This window comes from Meyerozyma guilliermondii, genomic scaffold (assembly GCF_000149425.1).
Source record: "Meyerozyma guilliermondii ATCC 6260 scaffold_4 genomic scaffold, whole genome shotgun sequence".
NCBI classification, from domain to species: Eukaryota; Fungi; Ascomycota; class Pichiomycetes; order Serinales; family Debaryomycetaceae; genus Meyerozyma; species Meyerozyma guilliermondii.
The window spans coordinates 987,594-1,009,742 of NW_001809797.1; the positions used below are offsets into that span (position 1 = coordinate 987,594).

General features: G+C 45.4%; 13 protein-coding genes across 13 annotated transcripts; 7 read left to right on the forward strand and 6 right to left on the reverse strand. All coding sequences in view use genetic code 12, as the record gives it.

The window, feature by feature from the left end:
- Positions 1–157: 157 nt before the first annotated feature.
- PGUG_03798 (uncharacterized protein) lies at positions 158–772 on the forward strand (the record flags this gene model as incomplete). Its single annotated transcript, XM_001484366.1, has 1 exon — positions 158–772. One exon carries the CDS (start codon positions 158–160, stop codon positions 770–772), a length of 615 nt encoding a protein of 204 aa, XP_001484416.2.
- Positions 365–866, reverse strand: FCA1 (cytosine deaminase; the record flags this gene model as incomplete). Its single annotated transcript, XM_001484367.1, has 2 exons — positions 365–762; positions 812–866. 2 exons carry the CDS (start codon positions 864–866, stop codon positions 365–367), a joined length of 453 nt encoding a protein of 150 aa, XP_001484417.2.
- Positions 867–998: 132 nt separating this feature from the next.
- On the reverse strand, positions 999–5,465 carry VPS15 (ubiquitin-binding serine/threonine protein kinase; the record flags this gene model as incomplete). Its single annotated transcript, XM_001484368.1, has 1 exon — positions 999–5,465. The coding sequence occupies one exon, from the start codon at positions 5,463–5,465 to the stop codon at positions 999–1,001; it is 4,467 nt and encodes a 1,488-aa protein (XP_001484418.2).
- A 1,293-nt stretch (positions 5,466–6,758) lies between these two features.
- PGUG_03800 (uncharacterized protein) lies at positions 6,759–7,034 on the reverse strand (the record flags this gene model as incomplete). The annotated part of the gene is made up of 1 exon (XM_001484369.1): positions 6,759–7,034. One exon carries the CDS (start codon positions 7,032–7,034, stop codon positions 6,759–6,761), a length of 276 nt encoding a protein of 91 aa, XP_001484419.1.
- Positions 7,035–7,786: 752 nt separating this feature from the next.
- On the forward strand, positions 7,787–9,148 carry CDC14 (phosphoprotein phosphatase; the record flags this gene model as incomplete). The annotated part of the gene is made up of 1 exon (XM_001484370.1): positions 7,787–9,148. One exon carries the CDS (start codon positions 7,787–7,789, stop codon positions 9,146–9,148), a length of 1,362 nt encoding a protein of 453 aa, XP_001484420.2.
- A 473-nt stretch (positions 9,149–9,621) lies between these two features.
- Positions 9,622–11,400, forward strand: PGUG_03802 (uncharacterized protein; the record flags this gene model as incomplete). Its single annotated transcript, XM_001484371.1, has 1 exon — positions 9,622–11,400. The coding sequence occupies one exon, from the start codon at positions 9,622–9,624 to the stop codon at positions 11,398–11,400; it is 1,779 nt and encodes a 592-aa protein (XP_001484421.2).
- A 30-nt stretch (positions 11,401–11,430) lies between these two features.
- PGUG_03803 (RNA polymerase II subunit B1 CTD phosphatase) lies at positions 11,431–12,270 on the reverse strand (the record flags this gene model as incomplete). Its single annotated transcript, XM_001484372.1, has 1 exon — positions 11,431–12,270. The coding sequence occupies one exon, from the start codon at positions 12,268–12,270 to the stop codon at positions 11,431–11,433; it is 840 nt and encodes a 279-aa protein (XP_001484422.2).
- An 88-nt stretch (positions 12,271–12,358) lies between these two features.
- Positions 12,359–14,350, forward strand: PGUG_03804 (uncharacterized protein; the record flags this gene model as incomplete). Its single annotated transcript, XM_001484373.1, has 1 exon — positions 12,359–14,350. The coding sequence occupies one exon, from the start codon at positions 12,359–12,361 to the stop codon at positions 14,348–14,350; it is 1,992 nt and encodes a 663-aa protein (XP_001484423.2).
- Positions 14,351–14,438: 88 nt separating this feature from the next.
- Positions 14,439–15,926, reverse strand: COX15 (Cox15p; the record flags this gene model as incomplete). Its single annotated transcript, XM_001484374.1, has 1 exon — positions 14,439–15,926. One exon carries the CDS (start codon positions 15,924–15,926, stop codon positions 14,439–14,441), a length of 1,488 nt encoding a protein of 495 aa, XP_001484424.2.
- A 222-nt stretch (positions 15,927–16,148) lies between these two features.
- Positions 16,149–17,465, forward strand: PGUG_03806 (uncharacterized protein; the record flags this gene model as incomplete). The annotated part of the gene is made up of 1 exon (XM_001484375.1): positions 16,149–17,465. The coding sequence occupies one exon, from the start codon at positions 16,149–16,151 to the stop codon at positions 17,463–17,465; it is 1,317 nt and encodes a 438-aa protein (XP_001484425.2).
- A 190-nt stretch (positions 17,466–17,655) lies between these two features.
- Positions 17,656–19,758, forward strand: FAT1 (long-chain fatty acid transporter; the record flags this gene model as incomplete). The annotated part of the gene is made up of 1 exon (XM_001484376.1): positions 17,656–19,758. One exon carries the CDS (start codon positions 17,656–17,658, stop codon positions 19,756–19,758), a length of 2,103 nt encoding a protein of 700 aa, XP_001484426.2.
- Positions 19,759–19,792: 34 nt separating this feature from the next.
- PGK1 (phosphoglycerate kinase) lies at positions 19,793–21,043 on the reverse strand (the record flags this gene model as incomplete). Its single annotated transcript, XM_001484377.1, has 1 exon — positions 19,793–21,043. One exon carries the CDS (start codon positions 21,041–21,043, stop codon positions 19,793–19,795), a length of 1,251 nt encoding a protein of 416 aa, XP_001484427.1.
- Positions 21,044–21,246: 203 nt separating this feature from the next.
- PGUG_03809 (uncharacterized protein) lies at positions 21,247–22,104 on the forward strand (the record flags this gene model as incomplete). The annotated part of the gene is made up of 1 exon (XM_001484378.1): positions 21,247–22,104. One exon carries the CDS (start codon positions 21,247–21,249, stop codon positions 22,102–22,104), a length of 858 nt encoding a protein of 285 aa, XP_001484428.2.
- Between the last annotated feature and the right edge of the window lie 45 nt (positions 22,105–22,149).

The following is a 22,149-nucleotide window of genomic DNA, read 5'->3' on the forward strand; positions in this document are numbered from 1 at the left end:
ACCCTGCTCTTTCTTGATTTGAAAGAACGGATCGTGGTTTTCCTCGATGTGGACTTGCAAATAGGCATCGCTGGGAAATCTACGTTTACATTCGTTGCATTGATGGTAATGATATCCAAGTATATGAGCCTCATATTCATCCTGAGAGGAAAATTTTATGTTTTTCTGGTTGCAGTTGACGAAGGGACAAGGAAACGACTCGCTGAGAGTTCTCAGAGATTCATTATTGGACTCCTCATCTCTAGCTCTTTTCATGAATTTGATTTCGCAGCAGTTGCTCATCCTATGCAATGTGCACACCATAACTAAATATCAATGCAATATATTACAAGCTTGTTCTAGCTCTAAGTACGTCGCTGAAGGTCTAGACACCAATATCCTCGTTCCAGTCTTGTGGTCTTTCCTTGATAAACTTGGCCATCAAGTCTTTGCACTCCTGGTTGTTGAGGTTCACCACCTCAATTCCCAGCTTGCGAATCCAGTCCTCGGCCCCCATAAAAGTCTCGTTCTCTCCCACCACCACACGCTTGACTCCGTACATAATACAGGCGCCGGAGCACATGGAACATGGAGACAAAGTGGTGTACATGGTGCAGTTTTTGTAAACGCTGCCCTTGAGACGACCAGCGTTTTCCAACGTCGAGATCTCACCATGCAAAGTGGCCGAGTCCTTCTGGAAACGCAAGTTGTGGCCACGGCCGAGAACAGTGCCGTCTTCACTGATCAAGGCTCCACCAATAGGAACTCCGCCTTCTTCGTATCCTGGTCTTAGTACTTGTGGATGGTAGATATGGTAGGACCTAACACTTACCTTTCTTGGCTTCTTCAATAGCGATAGCTAAGCCCTTTTCGTCGTCAAATGCCATTTTGGATAATATAAGATGAGATTGACAAATTCTGTCGCTTAAACCTCGGCGCGCGCATTGCGCGCGATTAGCAATCCTATTTGGGACCATATTGCGCTCTGATCTCATCGCAGTGTTTCACTTGAAAGTGCTTCACTTGAAGGCATTGATACGGCCCATTCTGTCCACTGTAATTACTAAACCTTCTCTTGTCGCAACCGCACCAGTCACTATATCGTCGTGGTAACTCAAGTGTTCACCAACCACTTTATCCTGTCGTTTTTCATTGATAATTTGCATCGTGGAGTTGATCTTTGTGCTCGTAAATGTCGAATTTGTAGATATGGCTTTTGATTTGGTAGGATCTCCGAGGTTCCAAACCACTATCTCACCGCCCTGGGTGCTGGTAATCATGTAGTGTGAACGCCCATGTTTGACATGCTTGAGAGCTGTCATACTTCTTACCACAGTTTCTGTGGTGAAGTTCATCACATCCTGAACCAACTGCTCGATTCTGATTTCTTTCTTGGGCTTGTCCATAGGAATCAACTGGTAAGACTTTATCTGCGGGTATGCCACGTACGAGCTGTATATCTGTCGACACTCGAATTTGGGAACCTGCCAAATGGAGAAATCCGACTCTTGATCTCCCGCAACCATGGCAAAGTATTCCTCACCATCTCTCCCGTAATCGGTAAGTGCCAGTAAGATTTTGATGGGAAACCTCGTTCCGAGCTCACTGCTCTCGTCAATATCGAAATCCATGTCAAGTCGCCAGGTTCGAACTTCAATGTGAAACCGAAGATCCCATAGACTGAGTATACCCATACTTGTTCCACAAATGAGCCACGAATGATCCGAGCCAACTAAGAACGTATTGATGGCTCCATATTTCAACTTGCTTTGTAGTTCGTACTGCTTTTCCATTTTGATCACATCAAACCCAATGAATTTGGCCATTGTAGTCGAAGCAATGAGAAGATCTCCTTCGCCATTTCCAATCTCTAGTTGTGTAACATACCCATCGGCGGTCAAGTCGAGCTCATAGCTTCGGATCTGCTTCAACCCGTGGTACCTGATAGCCTTCTTGTTACCACGAACAACCTCAATTCGAAAGATTAAAACTCGCCCATCTATCGTGGAAACGGCTATGACGTTGCGATTGGGTAAAAACTTGATTGAAGTTATCAGCGAGCCGATTTTGGTCAAAAGTGACGAGCTTCGAACCGAAACCTCCTTCTCGAGTTTTGATGTATCCCAGACTCTTAGCAAACCAGAGTCGCTGCCGGTGACGAAAAAATCAGACCTAGGACTCACTTCCAAGCACCGGATAGCATCGATTGAGCCCAAGCTGGACTGTGAGTTTATATGTGACAAAAGTAGTCCACCGAAGTCCCAGTCTTCGTCGCTGATGGTTTCGGCGGATTTCTTAACAACCTTGCCAAATTCAGGAAAGCTGTTCATGGTGGGAGTGATTTCAACTCCGTTCAAAAACTTCAAAACGTTGGGGTTCTGACCGTTATAACTGTGCTTGACATTGGCCGTGATAATCTTCTGCTTGTTAATATTTAAGACATGGTGACTGCTAGTCGTTTCCTTGGTCGAGTGTAGGTGATGGTGGTGGCCAGCACTCTTCGAATCACCGCCTACTTCAATCTCTCCGTAAACGTTGGCCTGAACGGTTTCTAACGACGCTTTAACCGTCTTGAAGTTGGGGAGAATCAAAGAATTCGAGTCCCGTCGAGCCAGATCCTTTAGTTTTTTCCCATTCATGTCCATGTCGAAAGAGTCACTTCTGGTTTCCATTCGGTTGCTTTCAGCTACTTGCTCGGTTTTGTAACACACCTCAAAGAAGACATTGTGTGGGGTGATGTTCACCTTACTGTAGTCGTACTGTTTTCTATTCGATGTGGAATAGTTGAAGCGGCTAACATGATAGACATATTCTCGCACAGCAAGAACCTTCCATGAATCTCGCTCGTCGAGTCCAGTCGCCTTGAGCTTGAGTAGCCACTGCTTATCTTCTGCTGATAACGGAAGGGAGTTTCTGATCGCCATAGGATCGTCGTGTCCAGACTTGGGAACATAAACTGATTTTGATGAGGGTTTGACAAAAGGTATACTTGTCTTTGATATCCTATTACCATAAGCGCCGGTCAATTGTGAAAAAGTTCGTTGCTGCCAGAATAAAGATTTGGCAGTAGCATTTAACGACCATGTAATGATCAAATCAAACACTTGTTTGCTAAGTGGTTTCACGAGGCAAGGGTATAGGGTATCCCAGGAAATTTCTGCTAGATCAAACGAAAGATATTCTTTGATAATTGGGTACAAAAAAGTATACCTGTCGGCATACAGTAGGTTATCGCTGATTGCAAGTACTAACGACAAGACCGATTGTCGAATCCACTCATTGGGATGAAGTAACAAGATTATCGAGCTGGTGAGCATCTCCTTGTATATCGAAAGAGAGTTGAAATCGGCTTTTGGATTGACAACTCTGGCTCTGACAAACTTCGAAAAGATTTCTAGTACTTTGATCACCACCAATTGCTCAGAGTCTCCCAAAGTTTGAACAAGAAGTGGTAGCAAGTACTGATGAAACGTAATAACTCCCAAGAACGGACCCACTTCTAAAATGGACCCTAGAAAAGCCAAACGTAAATCTTCGCTAGGATCATTGAGGAAGGTTATCAAGTGCGGTAGTATAATATCGTTGGATTTGGCAGCTCCAAAGAACTGGCACATTGGAAAGATGCTGCGGACAAAGGCAATCTTGACATGGGCAGATGAATCGGTTAGGAGCTGCAACGCCAATGCTTCGAAATCGTTGTCTAGTTGAGATTTTGGAAACACTAGATTATTATTCATTTGAGCTTCGGCAGGAAAGTATTGGCTAGTCTTTTTCATCGAGTTGCTTTTGAAGTTCTTGGCCATCATCCAGAACTTTCTCGATGTGCTTGCTAGGATCGGCAAACATGAAGCTAATGTGATCCGAATGAGACAATGTTCCAGCTTCGAATTGCTGGAGCTGAGCAAGCTAGAAAGCTTTGGCAACAAGTATTCTGGAAACATGTGCAAATCTATGGGGGGAATCGCCGAACACGACTGTAATATTGTTGTGATCGAGACAAGCGTTTTGCATACTACTTTAGCGGCAAAGTTATCGATGTTCGATTTGGGAACGGCTTCCTCGATACGTTGAGAAGAAGTTGAATTTACTCGATCGATGAATTCGTCGATGAAACTGCAAAGGTATGGGATTGAGCAGTCAAGCTTACACTCATCGCTGACTCGCTCGGAAAGAGCCACGACAATTTCACACGCCTTTAATTTGGATTCTGGTTGCTTCAAGGTTCTCATCAACGAAAACACCAACTTGAGAATAATAATGGCACCATGGTCGGGAGTATCAATGGCGCTGCTAGGTTTAATTTTGTAGTTTTGGGGTACACCAGGAAGAGAAAGACGTAGTGGCGCCATGTCGTTTGATGGGTGGTAATCGTAAGGTTTTTCGTCATAGTTGAACGCCAACGACGACGTTATTTTTTCAAAGTTATCGTAGATTTCAGTAATCTTCAAGTCGCTGATGGTGACGTTGTCGTTGGGCTTATAATCTTTGTGATTGTTCAAGTTCATGCGAGCCATAAAGTCGTAAAGGAAGTCGTAAAAGTAAGAGGGAAACCCCGAAGCTCGGTTATCTTGTAATATTGAATAGGCCAGAGGTCTATTTTCAGGCTCCTTGTCCACTAGATTGCTAACAATCTTTCTCACCAGTGGATCGGAGAGGCCAGAAAAATTCGGTCGATAAGAATTCTTCAAATACTGGAACATTTGCGATAGAGTAAATGTTGGTTCGCCATCATTATACAACTCGGCAATCAGACACCCCAATGCAAAAAGGTCCATTGCATCGGTTACCATATCCTTGCCGCAATACTCTCCTTCATCATTGATATTGGACACTTTTTTGTGATTGCTCAGAGCGTAGAATCTTTCCGGAGCCAAGTAACATACTCTGCGTCCATTGGTATCAAAATAGAACGAAAATTGGTTTGGGTTATCCTCAGGAATGAAGGTTGGTTTTATGTTGCCGGAAAAGTCCGAAAGTGCTATCCAATTGCAAGACGATACAAGCACATTTTCCAACTTGATATCTCCATGATGAAGGTGAAGAGTATCATGTAAATAGTGGACGGCCCTAAGCAACTGAAATGTGATGAAGAGCTTTTCTATCGGCTCCAAAAAAGGTCGAATTGACAATCTATCGTATAAATTCGTCTTCATAAACTGTCGTATCAAGTAACCAGCACGATCAGTCTCAATTATTTTGTGCCAAGGAAGAACATTGTGGGCTCCAGCTAGCAAGGAAGCTTCTTTAGCAGTCAATTCGGAGATCTTTCCGAGGTTGATATTGTAATTTGACGTAGTTAAGGATGGTTTTATGAACACCTTGATGACCACCAATTGGCCAGTGGCGATGTCAATTGCCCTGATAGTCTTGAGAAAACGAGAATTATTGACCATATCCACATAGCGCCAGTCTCCTAGAACATCTATGTACGAAGATATGGCGACGGTGGGAGCCGAAGGCGCCAATAACGACAAACGTGCTCCCATACTAGTGATATCAATGAGAAGTAAAATGCGCGGCTGTCCTGCGTTTTAGCTACACCTTGGTAGGCTACATTCTTCTCTCTACGTCATGACATTACTAAATTAAATCGATTGAGTATACATTTAACTTAGTTGACCAAAGCAGAAGCAGTGGCAGATTCGTACTTCCAGTTAGGAGGCAACACAGCGACAGTTCTGTAGTATCTGGCCAATCTGTGGATTCTGGATTCGATCAAAATCAATCTGAACTTGGAGTCCTTGTCCTTTCTGTTTCTCTCCAAGTGCTTTCTGACAGATACAGCCTTCTTGATCAAGTAGTACAAGTCTTCAGGGATCTCTGGAGCCAAACCGTTGGACTTCAAGATTCTCAAGATCTTGTTACCAGTGACAATTTTGGACTGAGAAACTCCGTGAGCATCTCTCAAGATAACACCGATTTGAGAAGGAGTCAAACCCTTTCTGGCGTACTTGATGACTTGCTCAACGACGTCATCGGCCGACAACTTGAACCAAGCTGGGGCGTTTCTCGAGTAAGGAGTAGCGGAGGAAGAAATTCCTTTTCCCTGAAGTTAGTAGGTGTCTACAAGGGCAGCAACATCATCTGTGTGACGCTGAAGCTGGATCCCAAAAATTTTAAATGGTGGAGTTGAAGCATCAATAAAAGAGCGTACCAGTCGGATATAAAAAACGACATGCTCTTGAAAAGACCAACAACTGATGTGCCCACCATTATCACAGTGCTAGTAGCATAGCTTTAAGCACCGCAACGGCATACATACATTAGAATGCATACGACCCATGGCGGCTGATTATTTGATGAAGAGAAAACTGAAAAATTTTCGCGAGTTGAAGTTTGTGCGAGAAGGTCGGGTAAGCGGTGTGTGCAGGATTAGGGCTAGGACATCAAGGTGATGAGGGAGAAGATAGTACGAAAGACGGCTAAAAGAAGATCGAAAGGAAGAGGGCTGAAAGCAGGTTGAAAGAAGGTTGAGAGGAGACTGAAAGAAAAGGAAGAATGTCGTAATAAGGTAACAGTAGTGTTTAACTCATTTGAGCTTTCGGTCACTGATTCCAGCGATTTTTGGTTCTGTTTATTAGTTCGTTTGATCGTTTATTCTTGTAGCTGAACCATCTGTTCAATCGTCTTTGCTAATCTTTTATTGTGACAGTTGTGTGCGGGTTTGTCTTATCTGCAGTACCTATTTCGTCAAAAGGTCTTCAAAGTCATCGAATTCGTCCTCCTCCTCTATTTCCAAAAGTCTGTGTTAGTTGTTTCCATTGTGTTTCTGTTTATACTTACTGTGAGACACCCGCTTTATCGCGCATCATTTCTACGGCACCAGCGTACAACATGCGGCTTTCCTGACCAGAAGTACGAGGCCTCCAGTACACCAATACCAAGGGAGTTTTCAATCTGCCATCACTCGTTTTCAATGGATACGAAACGACTATATAGCGAGGAGTGTTGTCAGGCAAGTCCTCGGCGAGTTCCTGTACAGAAGTGTAAATTTCATCGGAGTCTTTTTTAATTTCGTAAGTTTGTTTGTCAATCACATATATGATTGCCTGCATCAGAGAGACCCTTGAGCTTCCAAATCGAAACTTGCGAAGCTCCGATAATGTCTCTGACGAAAACTCGTACAACGAAGGCTAAAAGTTAGACAATTTCATGGGGGTACACCGGTGTACTTACCATCAGAATGAACAAAGTATCTGCAGTACGCCAAATTTCGAATTCGAAATTCGCGATAGTGCGCCTCGGTGCACCATTGTGGGGCCGTGTGCAGTCGGCACCTAAACAGTAAAATCAAAACATCGGGGCATCGAAGCTGGAATCCTACAACTTTGTTGTTTCATAAGAGCACCAAATTACAATCATGCCTCGCAACAGGGTGAATGTGCCATTGGTGGAGTTCTTGAGAAGTAAGTATAGGAGTGATTGTGTTCCAGAATTGCATTGTCATTTGCAGCCATCGTTTGTGATAGAGATATAAATTCGGTAGTTTTTATGATTTTTGAAGAATTTCTCGAGTTGATTTTCGTATCTATTGATCTCTACTAACCCAGACCGTATCTATCTTGGCGCCTATGATTATGCTCCGCCAGATACAAAAGATCTAGTATACTTTACTGTGGAAGATGCTCTTCCGTATAACTCATTTCATCTCGATTTCGGACCTCTTCATATTGGTAGCCTTTATCGGTTTGCCGTGGTGCTTCACAACATTCTTAATGAAGATTGCAATCAGGGTAAAGCCATAGTATTTTACAGCTCTACTGGTCCCAAAGAAAGATCTAATGCCGCCTGTCTTTTATGCTGCTACATGGTATTGGTTCAGCTGTGGTCTCCCCACCAGGTTCTTCAGCCTATTGCGCAAATTGATCCGCCTTTCCAAGGGTTTCGTGACGCCGGCTACTCAAACGCAGATTTTGAGATCACCATCCAAGACATTGTCTATGCCATGTGGAGAGCCAAGGAAAGAGGCATGGTGGACCTCACCACATTCAACTTGGAGGAGTACGAGCAGTACGAGCGTGTGGACCAGGGGGACTTCAATGTCATATCCAAAGACTTTATTGCATTTGCATCGCCCCAGAGCCGTAAAGGTCTAAACGAACCGTTCAAAAAAGTACTCAATTTTTTCCTCGCCAACGATGTCCAGCTCGTTGTCCGACTCAATTCTCATCTCTACGACGCTGCCGAGTTCACCCGTCGTGGCATCCAGCACATCGACATGATCTTTGACGATGGCACCTGTCCCACGTTGGAATATGTCCAGAAGTTCATCGGGGCTGCCGAAACCGTTATTCACAACGGAGGCAAGATTGCGGTCCACTGTAAGGCTGGCCTTGGCCGCACCGGGTGTCTTATCGGAGCCCATCTTATTTATACTCACGGGTTCACCGCCAACGAGTGTATAGCCTATATGCGGATGATTCGTCCGGGAATGGTGGTGGGTCCCCAGCAACATTGGCTTTATCTTCACCAAAATGCGTTCAGAGACTGGCGCCATACCATGTGCTTGGACAATCGTCCTGACGCTTTTATTGGAGGTCTCTTTCCCTTGACATCTTACGACGAATTTAAGGCACGAATGAAAAGCGAAAGAAAGAAACAGCAGCGACTCCAAACAGCGCCCAACTCGTCGTTCGTGGCCGACTCGTCGTTCAACACCCCAGTTCGCCGAAGAAAAATCTCCGGTGCTCTCACCGCCAAGATTCAAACTGCTGTACCGCAAGAGCTGCCAGGGCAACCACGTAAATATCGAGAAAATCGGGACGAATATCCCACCCATGTCAATAACTCAGACGAAGAAAACGATATGGTGGATGTGCGGTCGCAGAACCAGACGTTTGCAGACACCGAGGTTGACGACGAGATCAACAATTCTGACGGAGTGGTGTTGTATAACAAGGATACCTCGTCACCACGACGGGAAGCCTCCAGTGACTGGAAAGTACTTCGTTCCATTTCTGTCAATAGCCAGCAGCTGCCGGTGCTGCTCACGAAAACCACAACCACCACCACAACGAGAACCGTCAGCACCACGCTTTCGTCGTCACCTTCGTCGCCCGGAAGTAAGACCCCCAAGACTCGTAGTGTGTCTCGAGTAGGTGCTACGCCCAAGCCGAGAATACCATCAGGCGGCGTAAGAAAGGTCAGCGGAGGGAAAAAGATTGCGTGATGAAGAGCTGTTAATGAAAGTGTAGATTATATCGATTTTATTCTTGTTCCTCGTAGGCGGCTTCCACAACCTGGAAGTCCGGGTCGTCTACGTATTTGAACGCTACTATATCATAGTCAGTAAACGTAACCCCAGCCAACGTGCCCTCGTCGACTTCAATCCAGTTGTTGTCGTAGGGCGCAGACTTGTACTTGGGTAGAGCAATGCTCAAACCGTCGATTTCAACATTTATTCCAGTTTCAGGTTTTTCACCCAATTCATCAGTAAACTCAGATTTCGGTATTTCTATGTCTTCTTCATCTTTAATCATCTCTTCATCTTGAGCCGTGTCATCGCCTTCGTCCTCAGGCTTGAGTCCGCCACTTTCGTTGATAATGTGGACCAACAGTTCTTTGATCAAATTGTAAGTCGACTTTGTAGGAGCCAATGGAAGAGTAAGGATATAGGTTGTTTTGGCTCGTTTGAGCTTCAATATGGTCACATCTGCGGTTTTCTTTTGTTTTGGAGGCTGGGTTAGTATTTTGGGGGAATTGATTGCAGAATCAATTGCACACATACCATTGAAGTTGAGTAGATTAATCTTGAATTTCGCAGCTTCGCGAATTTATCGCGGCTCGATTTTCATCTACTTTCTTTCTTCGACTCACTCATGGATGGCACTCCTTGGTTCAAGACATCGCCACGCCACCGTTCTGCTATATAGATCGATTCTTCGTGGCGCTTCTCGCTTGAAGAAGACTTCCCTTCCTGAGTTCATATCCAATGGAGAAATTGAGCATGAATTGCAAAAAATGAAAATCGATCCAAAATTGTACTTGCAATATTTGAGCCTGGAAGTGAAGTATACTGCTCAGGACGAGTTTCGTGCTCGCGAGCGCAAGGCTTCCGCTTCCAGTTTGCGCAACAAGATAGAAAGTGCTTCGGTTATCAGTGAACAATTGAAGCTGGTGAATCAGTCCAATGGAGACAAAAAAGCATGGAAAACCTTCTTGGAACTTTTGATTGCACATAGAAAGAAAGCTTTCCGCGAACAGGAGTGGAGGGTAGAGAACATAGAAAGGAGAGATGAGCTTAGGGCGGCGGATCCAGCATTTACATCCCGATGGATGCGGAAGAGAAGAGCTCGGGAATCTGCTCGCATATCAGCTCGAAAAGCAAGGGAAAAGAAAGAAAACAGTAACAAACCAAAACTTCTGAAAGACGACAGGTATTCTTCACACTTGTTACGACGATATCTCAAAACACTTCAGCTTCGAAAAGATATTCCACTTCCACACCTTTTACCATATACACCCATTGACCACCAGTATACTACAAATACTCCCTCAGCATCGATAATAATTCCAGGTTCTACCAAAAAAAGCGCCATTACCGCTGCGTATGACTCTGAATATATTGAAAGCATAGTTATACCTGGCTTGGAGTACGATATTAACCAGCACCATTACTTGGAAGATCTTCGTAAAATCGTCGAAGAAAGAGGTCCGTTCAAAGTCAAGATCAATTATACCGGTGCTGGACTCATGTCAATGCCATATATTCGAATGCCGTATCGCCGTCTGACGGCTATGAAAAATATTGCCATGGATATCAAGAAGCTGATGTTGGCACTGCGGATCAACAGTATTTGGAAAATAGCCGACTCGAAGTTGCCGACGCTGGAGGTGAAGCTCAAGGATGGGAGCTATGCTGTCAAAGGCTGCAATGGGTTTGGCGAGGAAGAAAGGATGTTTCCTAGAGATTACTATTTCAATCTTGCAATTTGGGAAGATTTCTATGAGCATTCATTAGCGGAGAAAATCAGAAAACAAACCAAAAACGACTCAGAGCACGAACAAGAACAACGACCCGAAGATAAGATTTTGTGGACCACTTTTATAGAGGATACAAATGTCGCTCTTCGGGAAGAAGTCAATTCATTCTTTCAAAAGTACCGGTACTTGAAGTCGAAATCCTCGCCTCTTCTAAGAATCCAACAAGTGCTCCAGAAAAAGCAGCTCAAGCACTATGATAGCCAGGTTCAAAATTTCGCAGCCATTATTGAGCTGCTCAACAGAGACAGGGTTTTCAAGCACCTGGAACTTGTAAACTCAAGAGAGGTCAAAACCGCCTACAAAGATTACAACGGTCAAGACGGGGTTCCACACATTGAAAGGGTTGGTATGGGCATGCAATTGGCTGATTATCTCCAAGAAAAAGGATACCGGTTTTTCAAGTGGGGCATGAAGTTCGACAAGCGGTTCAAATTTTAGAGAAATAGATATAAATCGTGAATCATGCTGTTAGACTACGTAGCCTCCAAAGCTCTTGTTGGACGTTACATATCCGTCAATGCTTCGGGATAGATTGTTATTGAATGGTGCTTGAGAGTCATTATCGACATCTTCCTCGTCTTCTTCGTCCACAATGGCGCTGTCTCCGTCGAGCCCACCCTCCTTCTCCACGATATCAAAGTCCTCGAGAAGCTGGATCAAATTCGAAGTGTCCTTATTGTCGTTATCTGCAATATGCATGCCGTTCATCATCGTTATCACATCACTGAGAGTCTTTCCCAGACCCCTAAGTTCCTCATGTTTCTGGAGAACCTCCTCCAAGAGCTTGATTCCGTTCTCGTACCATTGCGGAGGGGCAGACGGAGAAAATGGCGGGGTGGTGAGAATGTGTTCTCTGGCAAAGAGGGCCTCTTCTTTGAGCTGGTTGCGATAGAAAAGTGAGGCTTGGTAGTGTTCCTTGCAACAAAACTGGCTCAGAAACGTATTGGGAAGGATTATTGACGGTTTTCTATTGTATATCTGAAACTTTGTGGTGGCTTGAGGATCTCCATTGGCGGTAGTTGTGCCGTTACTATTGGCAGATAAACGCCGAACTTGTCTTTTTGGTGACTGGTCACATACTATGTAGCCACACTCGTGCTCGATGTTCCGTTCCTCGATCAACTCGTCGTAGCTTTGCGGAGTGAGAAATCTACTCAAAAATTTAAGAAGATTATAGTCGACGTTGTGGTCGAGCATGAGCTCAGTGATCATCAAAGTAAGCTTGGAAGCATCTCCAGGAGACAAAAGAGTGCCTGAGGCATAGCTGGCCACCTGGGGCGCAAAATCAGCAATCGAAAGCTGTTTCATTTCGGTTCATTGGGGTAAATAATTGGGTTGTGTTCAGACTGGATCTCGTTGGTGTATTGCTGTCCCGCGATTTCTTGATCGTTCCTGTATGGTGCCAAGCGGTGCAGTGAGGTGCCAAATCCAAATCTCTTCTTTTTGTCCACCAATTTGGATCTTCATGGGTAGAGAGCGATCGAAAAGACCTCTTCCGGGGTCCAGCTCGCGCTCACAATCGCATTCGAGGTCCCGCTCTTCGTCTAGGTACCTGCTGGGACTGCTGCCAGGAGCTAGTCTTCGTCAGCGGTCGGCCACAACCGGTTCGTTTTTGGATTTTATTTCCGGTAAAAGAACTCCGCCGCCTTCAGGAGGCTCGCACGTGAAGCCTCAGCACAAGATATACTCGCTATACCGCTTAATGATGCTAGAACTCAACTTGCCGACGATAGACCACCGTCTGAACGAAGTGCCCCAAGTCACATCCAATGACGAAACTTTGGAACAGGTTGTAAACATGGTGAAAGTGCCATTGGTGTTGGAGAAATTCATGTTGTTTGGTCTTATGGTGTGTCTCAATTCGTTTTTGACGATTTTCACCTTGGTACCGTTGAAAATTTGCATAGTTTCGTGGAGAACTGTTGACAGTTTGATCCTGCGAGGCCAGAAACTCGATGTTGCACCGGAGCTTCGTGATAAGAAAGGTCATGGCTCGCAACTGTACGGTACGATTGTGGTGGAAAACTTTCGCTACATCAAGAAAGACTTGTACACCACATGTATCATTGGAGCTTCTCTCTTCATCCTTTCATTGCCATACTTTGATATTTCCCGACTATATCACGATGTTCGGGGCCAGGCCCATATAAAGCTCTACGTCATGTTCGGTGTGCTTGAAGTGGCAGACAAACTTCTCTCTTCCATTGGCCATGATTTGCTCAACATTCTCCACGGCTTGACTTTCAGTTCCAAACTCAAATCGGGTGCACCAATTGCATTGTTTTTCATACTTTCCGTGATATATCTTTCCTTGCACTCCTACGTGCTCATCTACCAGGCAGTGTCTCTCAACGTGGCGGCCAATTCTTACTCTAATGCGTTGCTCACACTTCTTCTTTCCAACCAATTTGCCGAGTTGAAAAGTTCAGTGTTCAAGAAATTCGATCGTGAAGGGTTGTTTCAGGTGACCATGGCAGACCTTACTGAACGGTTTCAGCTCTCGCTCATGCTCGGAATCATAGCTATTCGCAATTTGCTTCAACTCAATGGTAAGTCCATTGGTCTTATTCCCAATAGTTGGAAGAGCTGGAACACCTGGATTGGTGCCATATTTGGTCCTAGTACTGTGGTCATAGGCAGTGAAATCCTCGTGGATTGGCTCAAACACTGCTATATCAGCAAGTTCAATAAGGTGCGGCCCAGGGTATACAATAATTTCTTGTACGTGCTAAGCTTGGATTTTGTTGAAGTATTCAAATCGGCCCCCAACGTTTCGGCTTCACCTCTGCATGAACTAACCGACTATGTGATTCTTACCAAGCGGATAGGATTGCCGCTTTTGGCTTGTATTGTCTGCTTCTTGCGGATGACTCTTCCTGATTTGAAGCGGTTTTTTCTTTTCAGCGACTCGTTGACATACTCCATTATTTCAAGCGTTGGTCTTCTTGTGGTTGCGTTCTTGACTTTGCTTTTCGCTAGGCTAGTTCTCGGATTGCTTGTATTGAAGTGGGCTAATAGGATCAAAACTCAACATAGACAGGCTCAACAATTTCTTACTAACAAACCCCCAATTTCTGCTGGCAGAATCTTGGGGTCGCTGAGCATATCGCTCAATGTGGACGAAAGTGCAATCGAAAGCGATTCGGAAATCGGTTCAGAAATTGAAGAATATGTTCCTTCACCGCGGTCTCCTTTCAACACTTCCTTCACTCCAGGCGTACCAAACACAGAGGCATCCTCTATCAACCCGCTATCTCGTTCGTACTTGTACGATGTCGGAGAAAAGATCCCACCGACAGTGGAAGAAATGAGAAATAATAATGATAAAGGCGAAGAGGGCTTGGAAAATGTAATGAGATACGAAATGTCCAGCAAACGAATCTGGTGATGAATGTACATTAGTCATACGAGCTATACAGAATAGCTATACAAGAGTAGCTATATACATGCTATATACATGCTATATAATGCTTTCTTCACTTTAAAAGTGCTTTCTTCATGGCTTCGTTAATGTACGCTACAGCTTGCGGACGTGGACGTTTGAGACGAGCAGAGAACAAAAGACAGCCCGTAAGCAATGCCAAAGCTCCTGCTTGGTGAGCGGCAGCCAATGGAATAGGAACAAGGTAGATCAAGGTAGTGATACCAAGACTTACTTGAAGAAGAACCAACCCCATCATTCCATGGAGAGCCCTCTGAGCCGGCTTGGGAATATACTGTTTTCTCTTGATCACAAACATGTGAGCTGCCAAGATGGAGAAGAACGTAGTTGTTGCAAAGATTCGATGGACCAATTGCACCGTAGTGGGATTTTCAAGAAGATTTCTCCACCATAAATCTGAAAGATCTTCTTTGCGAGCATAAACTGGAGACATCAATTCTCCACTGCTGGGCAAATAATCATCACCCATGTGAGGGAAAGTATTGTAGATTAAGCCGGCATCTAATCCAGCAACCATTCCTCCAGAGAGAGCAGTGATAAACGTCAATCCAAGCAAAGCAGTACCAACCGTTCTCACTGGTGCGATTCTAGCACTCAGAAGTTGAGCAAACACTTTCTGTACTTTTTCAGGCGCCTTGGTGGCTTGCTTGAGCCATTTGTTCTCGTTGATAATCTCGAAAGCCAGCCACAAGACTCCCAAATAGAGAAGAAATGCTGCTCCCAAATGGGTGGTGAGTCTATACTGAGAAACCGTAGGTTTCGATCTTCTTTCCGTCAATTGTTCCTCATCCAAACCAGACTGAACCATCCACCAGCCAATTGCTCCTTGTAATCCTAGAAGGAGTGTGAGTCCAAAACACAACCGCTTTGTTCTGGTATTGAGTCTTCCTGTTCCCCAAAAGTAGAGTCCTGGCAATATGAACGCCATGCCTATGGCACGCCCAACAAGCCTATGGCCCCATTCCATGCTGTAGATGAACTTGAACTCGTCCAAAGTGATGTGAGAATTCAACAACTTGAATTCTGGCAGGTCTTGGTACTTTGTGAACTCCACTATCCATTCTTCTTCATTCATTGGAGGAAGTGTTCCTGTCACTGGTTTCCATTCCGTGATGGACAAGCCCGATTCCGTGAGCCTGGTCAAGCCCCCGAGAACCACAATTCCAAAGATAAGTCCCGAAGTGCCTACAAGCCAGTACCCGATGACTTTATCGGTGATGATGTTGGAAGGTTTAATTTTTGGAAAAGTTTTAGTGACACTTTCTTTGGAGTTCACCAGAAGCGTTGTGTAGGTTCTACGGCCCTTAAGTAACCCCTTTCCAGCGTTTTTAGGTCCCAAATTTGTGGTCAATGATCTTTTAGAAACCACACTGTTCCACAAACGAATCATCCATTGAGAAGACCGAGGAAAAAGCAGAGCCTTTGGTGGGCCCACAAGACACGGACGACACCCCTTAGTCTGTGAGAGCGTGCGGAGCACCGCAGGGTTCCCAGAAAAGAAAAACCGAGACCTTGAAAGCATGGCACGTTGCACCAGTGAAATTTTAGAAATTTGTCACCCGATAATTGGTGTCTGGGTGTGGTATGGGGCTGTCTGAACTGTAAAGTTGCAGCCACAAACGTCATAATAGTGATTACAAGTGGCGAGAGGTTCAATTGCGATAAGACGTTTAAAACAAGTATTTGAAGTCTGTAGGATCTTGAATTTTCAAGTTTTGTTGAATTTTTACATTTTGCAATTGTGATGAATTTTACGGTAGCTTCACACGAGGCAGAAATATTGGGTCAAGCTGGGATTATATATGCCATGTTATTGGGGGGAACTGCCATTATTGGAGGTATTCTGTTTGGTATTAGGCAATTGACTCTTAAAGAGCTGCCAGACACAAAAACTACGAGTTTTGCAGCCAAAGACATGGCCGATGGAATCGAGTTGAAGACCATTGAAAGTGGTGAATCGGAATCACAAAACAGCTCCAAGAGCTCACCCGAGTCAGAGCTCGGCAAGACCGACGTGATACGTCTTCTAGACTCCGGGAATACTTTGCAACGCAGTCCTATACGTCTTTCTCCAATCTCCAATTGCTGGACAGCCAGCGGTCCGATTTCGCTACGATACGACGAAATTCCTTGGCTGCCTATTCCACAGCGCAACAATTGGCTAAAGGATCTTTATGATGTCCAGAAGAGTATGGCTCAAGACACTTTGGCATTAAAAGAAGATTTGCAAGCACTCAAGAGCATCAAGCTTTCGCAATGTGTTTATCCTTCAGTGGTGATTCCGCCGATTCGGTTCCTTTCTGTGTGGAGAGCAAACCAGGCAGTGGAAGAAACCAAGGAGCTTCTTCTCGATCCCAGCGTTGACAAATGCACAAAAACTATTGGTTTGGTGCGGCTTTCTGGGCTTGCAGCCGCCAAGGCTTTTTCATTGGCAGTGAACCCTTTTTCTTTGTACTCGTTCCAGGCGCTTATTGAGCAATTGGTGGACACTGGGTTGGTTTTCCAGATCATTGCTCAGCTGCCCCAGCCCAAATACAGTATGCTTCTTGTGGTGGATATAGTCGCTAGTTATAGCTGGCACGTTTGGAACGATGCCCGAAGCAAGGCAGCAGCTTATGGTGGAGCACGGGTGATGGTAATACGTACTTTTTGCAATTTGCTCTTAGGACTCGATGGAGAAACCACTCCACAATTTGTGCAGGTGAAGCTCAGTATCCTCTTGGAAAAAATGATTCTGACGACCCGGTGCCACGAGTACCTTACGGTGGTGCCCATGGTAGCACAAGCAATCAATATAGCTGTTGGGGGCCGCACAAAAACGGTTTTTTACGATGCACTCTTCGTGATTGTCGTCAAGCATCGGCAGTGTTGTTTGGAAGATGAGTATCTCCAACAGAACACAGTTCTCCAACAAGTAATCAGCGATGGCTTGGCATCCCACAGCCCCAAAGAGCGCGAGAAAGCATTGAAATTGCTGCAAGAAGTGTCAGGTCAAGTGATGGTTTTCGCAGCCAATGCAGCCGCGGATACCCTGGATTTGAGCCATGCAAGTGCCGGGTGATAGGAAGCGGTGCTGGGATGTATGCAGGAAAACAATCGGTTGCGTTCATGTGAAGCTGTCAACGGAGATGGAGAGCGAGGAGGAAGTGGAAGAAACCAATGGAGGCAGTCGAACAAACTTGATAAGTTGGGAAGTCAAAAGTGAGCAGAAGGGTTAGATGATGTAGAAGTACAAATATAAAGTAAACTTGATGCTTTTTGGCGGTGTGGTTAGGGTTCCCCCACCTCCTGCCTACAACGGTAATCCATTTACATATGCTTCGCACCGCGGAGTTGATATAAAAAGTGGGGACAGCCATTTTCTGCAATTTGCGACTTTCCTCACTATGAGTGGAATTGAAATTGCTGCTGCGGCCGTGCTAGGCTCACAATTGTTGGACGCAAAGTACCACGTCAAGGAAGATTTGCTTCTTACCCAACATATCATCAGACATGCGGTGCCATACCTCATTGGATGTGCCCGAGGTAAAGCATCTTTTTGGTACTACTTTGAAGAAACCGCCAAAAAGTACCCGAAAAACAGAGCGGTTTCCTTCCCTAGACCACGTAAGGACGCTCCACCAGTGACCCAGGATGCTCAGGGATTCAATATTTACGATGACCAGTTTGTTCTCGAAACTTACACCTACAAGGAACTCTACGATATGGTGTTGCGGTTGTCCTATATTTTGAAGAATGACTACGGGGTGACTTCGGATCAAACCATCTCGGTGGATTGTATGAACAAGCCGCTTTTCATCATTCTTTGGATGGCGTTGTGGAACATTGGTGCGATTCCTGCTTTTTTGAACTTTAACACAAAAGACAAGGCGTTGGTGCATTGTATCAAGATTGTTGGCGCCACCATGGTGTTCATCGACCCGGACTGCGCCGACCCCATTAGAGAGACCGAGGAAAAAATCAACCAAGAATTGCCCAATGTCAAGTTGCATTATCTCAACGAACCCGAGCTTCTTCGTGTGCTCAGCGACAAGTCTAGACCCAAGTATAGAGCTCCCGACAACACCAGAAGACCAGAGGACAAGGACCACTCGTGCTGTGCTTTGATCTATACCTCGGGTACCACAGGCTTGCCCAAGAGTGCCATTATGTCATGGAGAAAGGCATTCATGGCATCGGCGTTTTTCGGTTACATTATGAAAATTACGAAAAATTCCACCGTTTTAACCGCAATGCCGTTGTACCACTCCACGGCAGCCATGTTGGGTGTGTGTCCCACGTTGTTGCTTGGTGGTTGCGTTTCGGTTTCGCAAAAGTTCTCGGCGTCCACCTTCTGGACTCAGGCCAAATTGTCCGGAGCCACCCATATTCAGTACGTTGGTGAAGTGTGCCGCTACTTGTTGCACGCCAAATACCATCCTGATCAGCTTGCGCACAATGTTACAATTGCTTATGGAAATGGGTTGCGCAGAGACATCTGGCTCGAGTTCAAGCAGCGGTTCCACATTGAAGGAATTGGCGAGTTCTACGCATCCACCGAGTCTCCCATCGCTACTACCAATCTCCAGTATGGTACTTTCGGAGTGGGGGCTTGCCGGAAGTACGGAGGGTTGATCAATTTGATTCTTTCGATGCAGCAAAGATTGGTCAAGATGGACCCAGATGACGAAAACGAAATATGGAGGGACCCCAAAACTGGCTATGCTGTGCAGGCTGCGTACGACCAGCCGGGCGAGTTGTTGATGAAGATCTTGAATGCCAAGAAACCAGAGGAGTCGTTCCAAGGGTACTACGGGAACAACAAGGCTACTTCTTCAAAACTTGTTCGTAGCGTTTTCAAAAAAGACGATGCCTGGTTCAGAACAGGCGATTTGCTCAAGATGGACCAGGACGGCTTGTTGTACTTTGTTGATAGATTGGGAGACACTTTCCGGTGGAAATCAGAAAATGTGTCTGCTACAGAAGTTGAAAATGAGTTGATGGGTTCCAAGGCCATGAAACAGTCGGTGGTTGTTGGTGTGCGAGTGCCCAACCATGAGGGTAGAGCTGGGTTTGCCGTTATAGATCTTGTGGACGAGTTGAATGATCCAAGTAAGCACCCTCAAGCATTGGCGCAGATCTACAATCATATTAGCAAATCGCTTCCCAGATATGCTGTTCCCCAGTTTATCAAGTTGGGGTCTGAGATTCAAGCTTCACATAACCACAAGGTGCCCAAGAACCAATTTAAGAACCAAAAACTTCCCAAGGGAGAAAGCGGCACCGATGTGATCTACTGGTTGAATGGTGACAAGTACGAGGAGTTGACAGAGGAAGCATGGGGCCTCATCATGAGCGGGAAATCGAAATTGTAGCTGAGTGTATAACACAAAATAACGACGTATATTCTTACTGTTTATCGGAAATGGCAACTACACCGGGCAATTCTTTACCTTCCAACAATTCCAACGAAGCTCCACCTCCGGTGGAAACGTGCGACAACTTGTCACTGGCACCAAACTTCTTGGCAACGGTAGCAGTGTCTCCACCTCCAATGATGACGGTGTTACCTGCTTCAGCAGATTTGACGGCAGCATCCAACATCGATTTGGTACCTTGAGCAAACTTGTCGAACTCAAACACACCTGGGGGACCGTTCCACACAATGGTCTTGGCCTTGGCAATAGTTTCAGCAAACAAGGCATTCGATTTTGGACCAGCATCCAAACCCATCCATTTGTCTGGAATACCTTCTTCTTGCGTAGCTGTGGAAGTTTCAGCGTCCTTGTCAAACTTGTCAGCGGTAACGAAATCAACAGGCAACACGATTTCAACGTTGTTCTTCTTAGCCTTGGCCACGAGGTTTTCCACGTTCTTGGCTCCATCTTCATCAAAGAGAGACGTACCAATAGACATATTGTCCAACACCTTTTTGAAGGTGAAGGCCATACCACCACCAATGATCAACAAGTCAACCTTATCCAAAAGGTTGTCGATCAATTTGATCTTGTCGGAAACTTTAGCACCACCCAAGATAGCCAAGAAGGGTCTAGTAGGGTTTTCCAAAGCCTTTGCGAAGTACTCCAATTCCTTGGCCATCAAGAAACCAGCGGCTTTTTGGGGCAAGTCGAGACCCACCATAGACGAGTGAGCTCTGTGGGCGGTACCAAAGGCGTCGTTAACGTAGACATCGGCCAATGCTGTCAATTGGCTTCTGAACTTCTTGACGTCTTCAGCGCTGGCTTTTTGCTTCTGGCCGTCGACTTTTCTCGAGCCCTCCTCCTCGGCGTGGAATCTCAAGTTCTCTAACAAGAACACCTGGCCATCGGACCCGCCATTGACAGCTTTTTCAACCTCGGGACCAACACAGTCCGACAAAAAGGTGACTTTTTGGCCCAAGAGTTTCTCCAATTCGTCAGCCACAGGAGCCAACGAGTACTTGTCAGCCTTCTCACCATTAGGACGACCCAAGTGAGAAGCCAAAACCACAGCTTTGGGTTTATTTTCCAAAACGTATTTGATAGTTGGCAAAGCGGCCACAATACGCTGATTGTTGGTGATGGTTTTTCCATCCAATGGGACATTGAAGTCCACACGGATAAACACACGCTTTCCAGACACATCGAGGTCCTTCACAGATAACTTGTTCGATAAAGACATGGTAATTCTAGCAATCGATCGGATTATTTTCGATAGGCAGCAGGGTGCTGCTCCTTATATACCGCACCACCGGATCTCGCCATTTGGGGCCGGACGCGACCACCCCGGGCTAGTTACATCCGCACACCCGAAGTTGTGGAGAGACTCAACTCACCGGTGCTTGGGTGTTCGAGGTTCATCTTCAGTAATCTTCATTAATCTTCATGGACAAATTATTACAGTGGTCGATCGCCCAGCAGTCCGGCGACAAAGAGGCCATGGCCAAGATCGGCCAGCCGGACCCCAAGATGCTTGAGCAGCTTTTTGGCGGGCCAGATGAACCGGCGCTTATGAAACATGCCATGACGTTAATTTCCAGCGACGAAGCTCTGATGGAAAATAAAGAAGTTTCGTTTGAAAACTTTGAAATGCTCATTGAAAACATGGATAATGCGAACAATATTGAAAATTTGAAGCTTTGGCCCAGTTTAATTGCGCAATTGGACACCAAAGTGCCAGATTCGTTGCGAGTGTATGCCGCTTCATGCATTGCCATTGCGGTCCAGAACAACCCCAAGGCCCAGGACGATTTTCTTCGTCATCCCGAAGGATTCAAACAAGTTTTGGCTCTTGCGGAAGACTCCTCCATCGATAAAGAGTTGCATTTGAAGTGTCTTTCTGCCATTTCCTCGGTTTTAAGAAACCACCAAGAGGCCTATAACAGGTTTGACCAGCTCAATGGGTGGAAGATTCTCAAGTTTAACAAGGACGCTGACCACAAGTCGAAAATCAGAGTTCTTTCGATCATGTCGGCGGTCCTTTCCACCGGTCTTGACGACAAAAAGACAAAACATATTCAAGATGAAAACTTGACCAATTTCATCGTTTCTGTTATGCAGAAAGATGGTCATATTGGCTGTATAGACAAGGCACTCAACATCATCACTCAATTGTCACAGCTTAAATACCCGTTCTCAGCCACCGAAATCAGCGACTTGGTTCAAGGTTTGGAAAGAGTGGAAGACCTTCGGGACCAATTGACGTTGGACGACTTACACGCCGCAAAGCAAGTAGTTTCCTGATTCTTTTTTGATCTCGTACTAACATAGCACTTATCTCACCAAGGA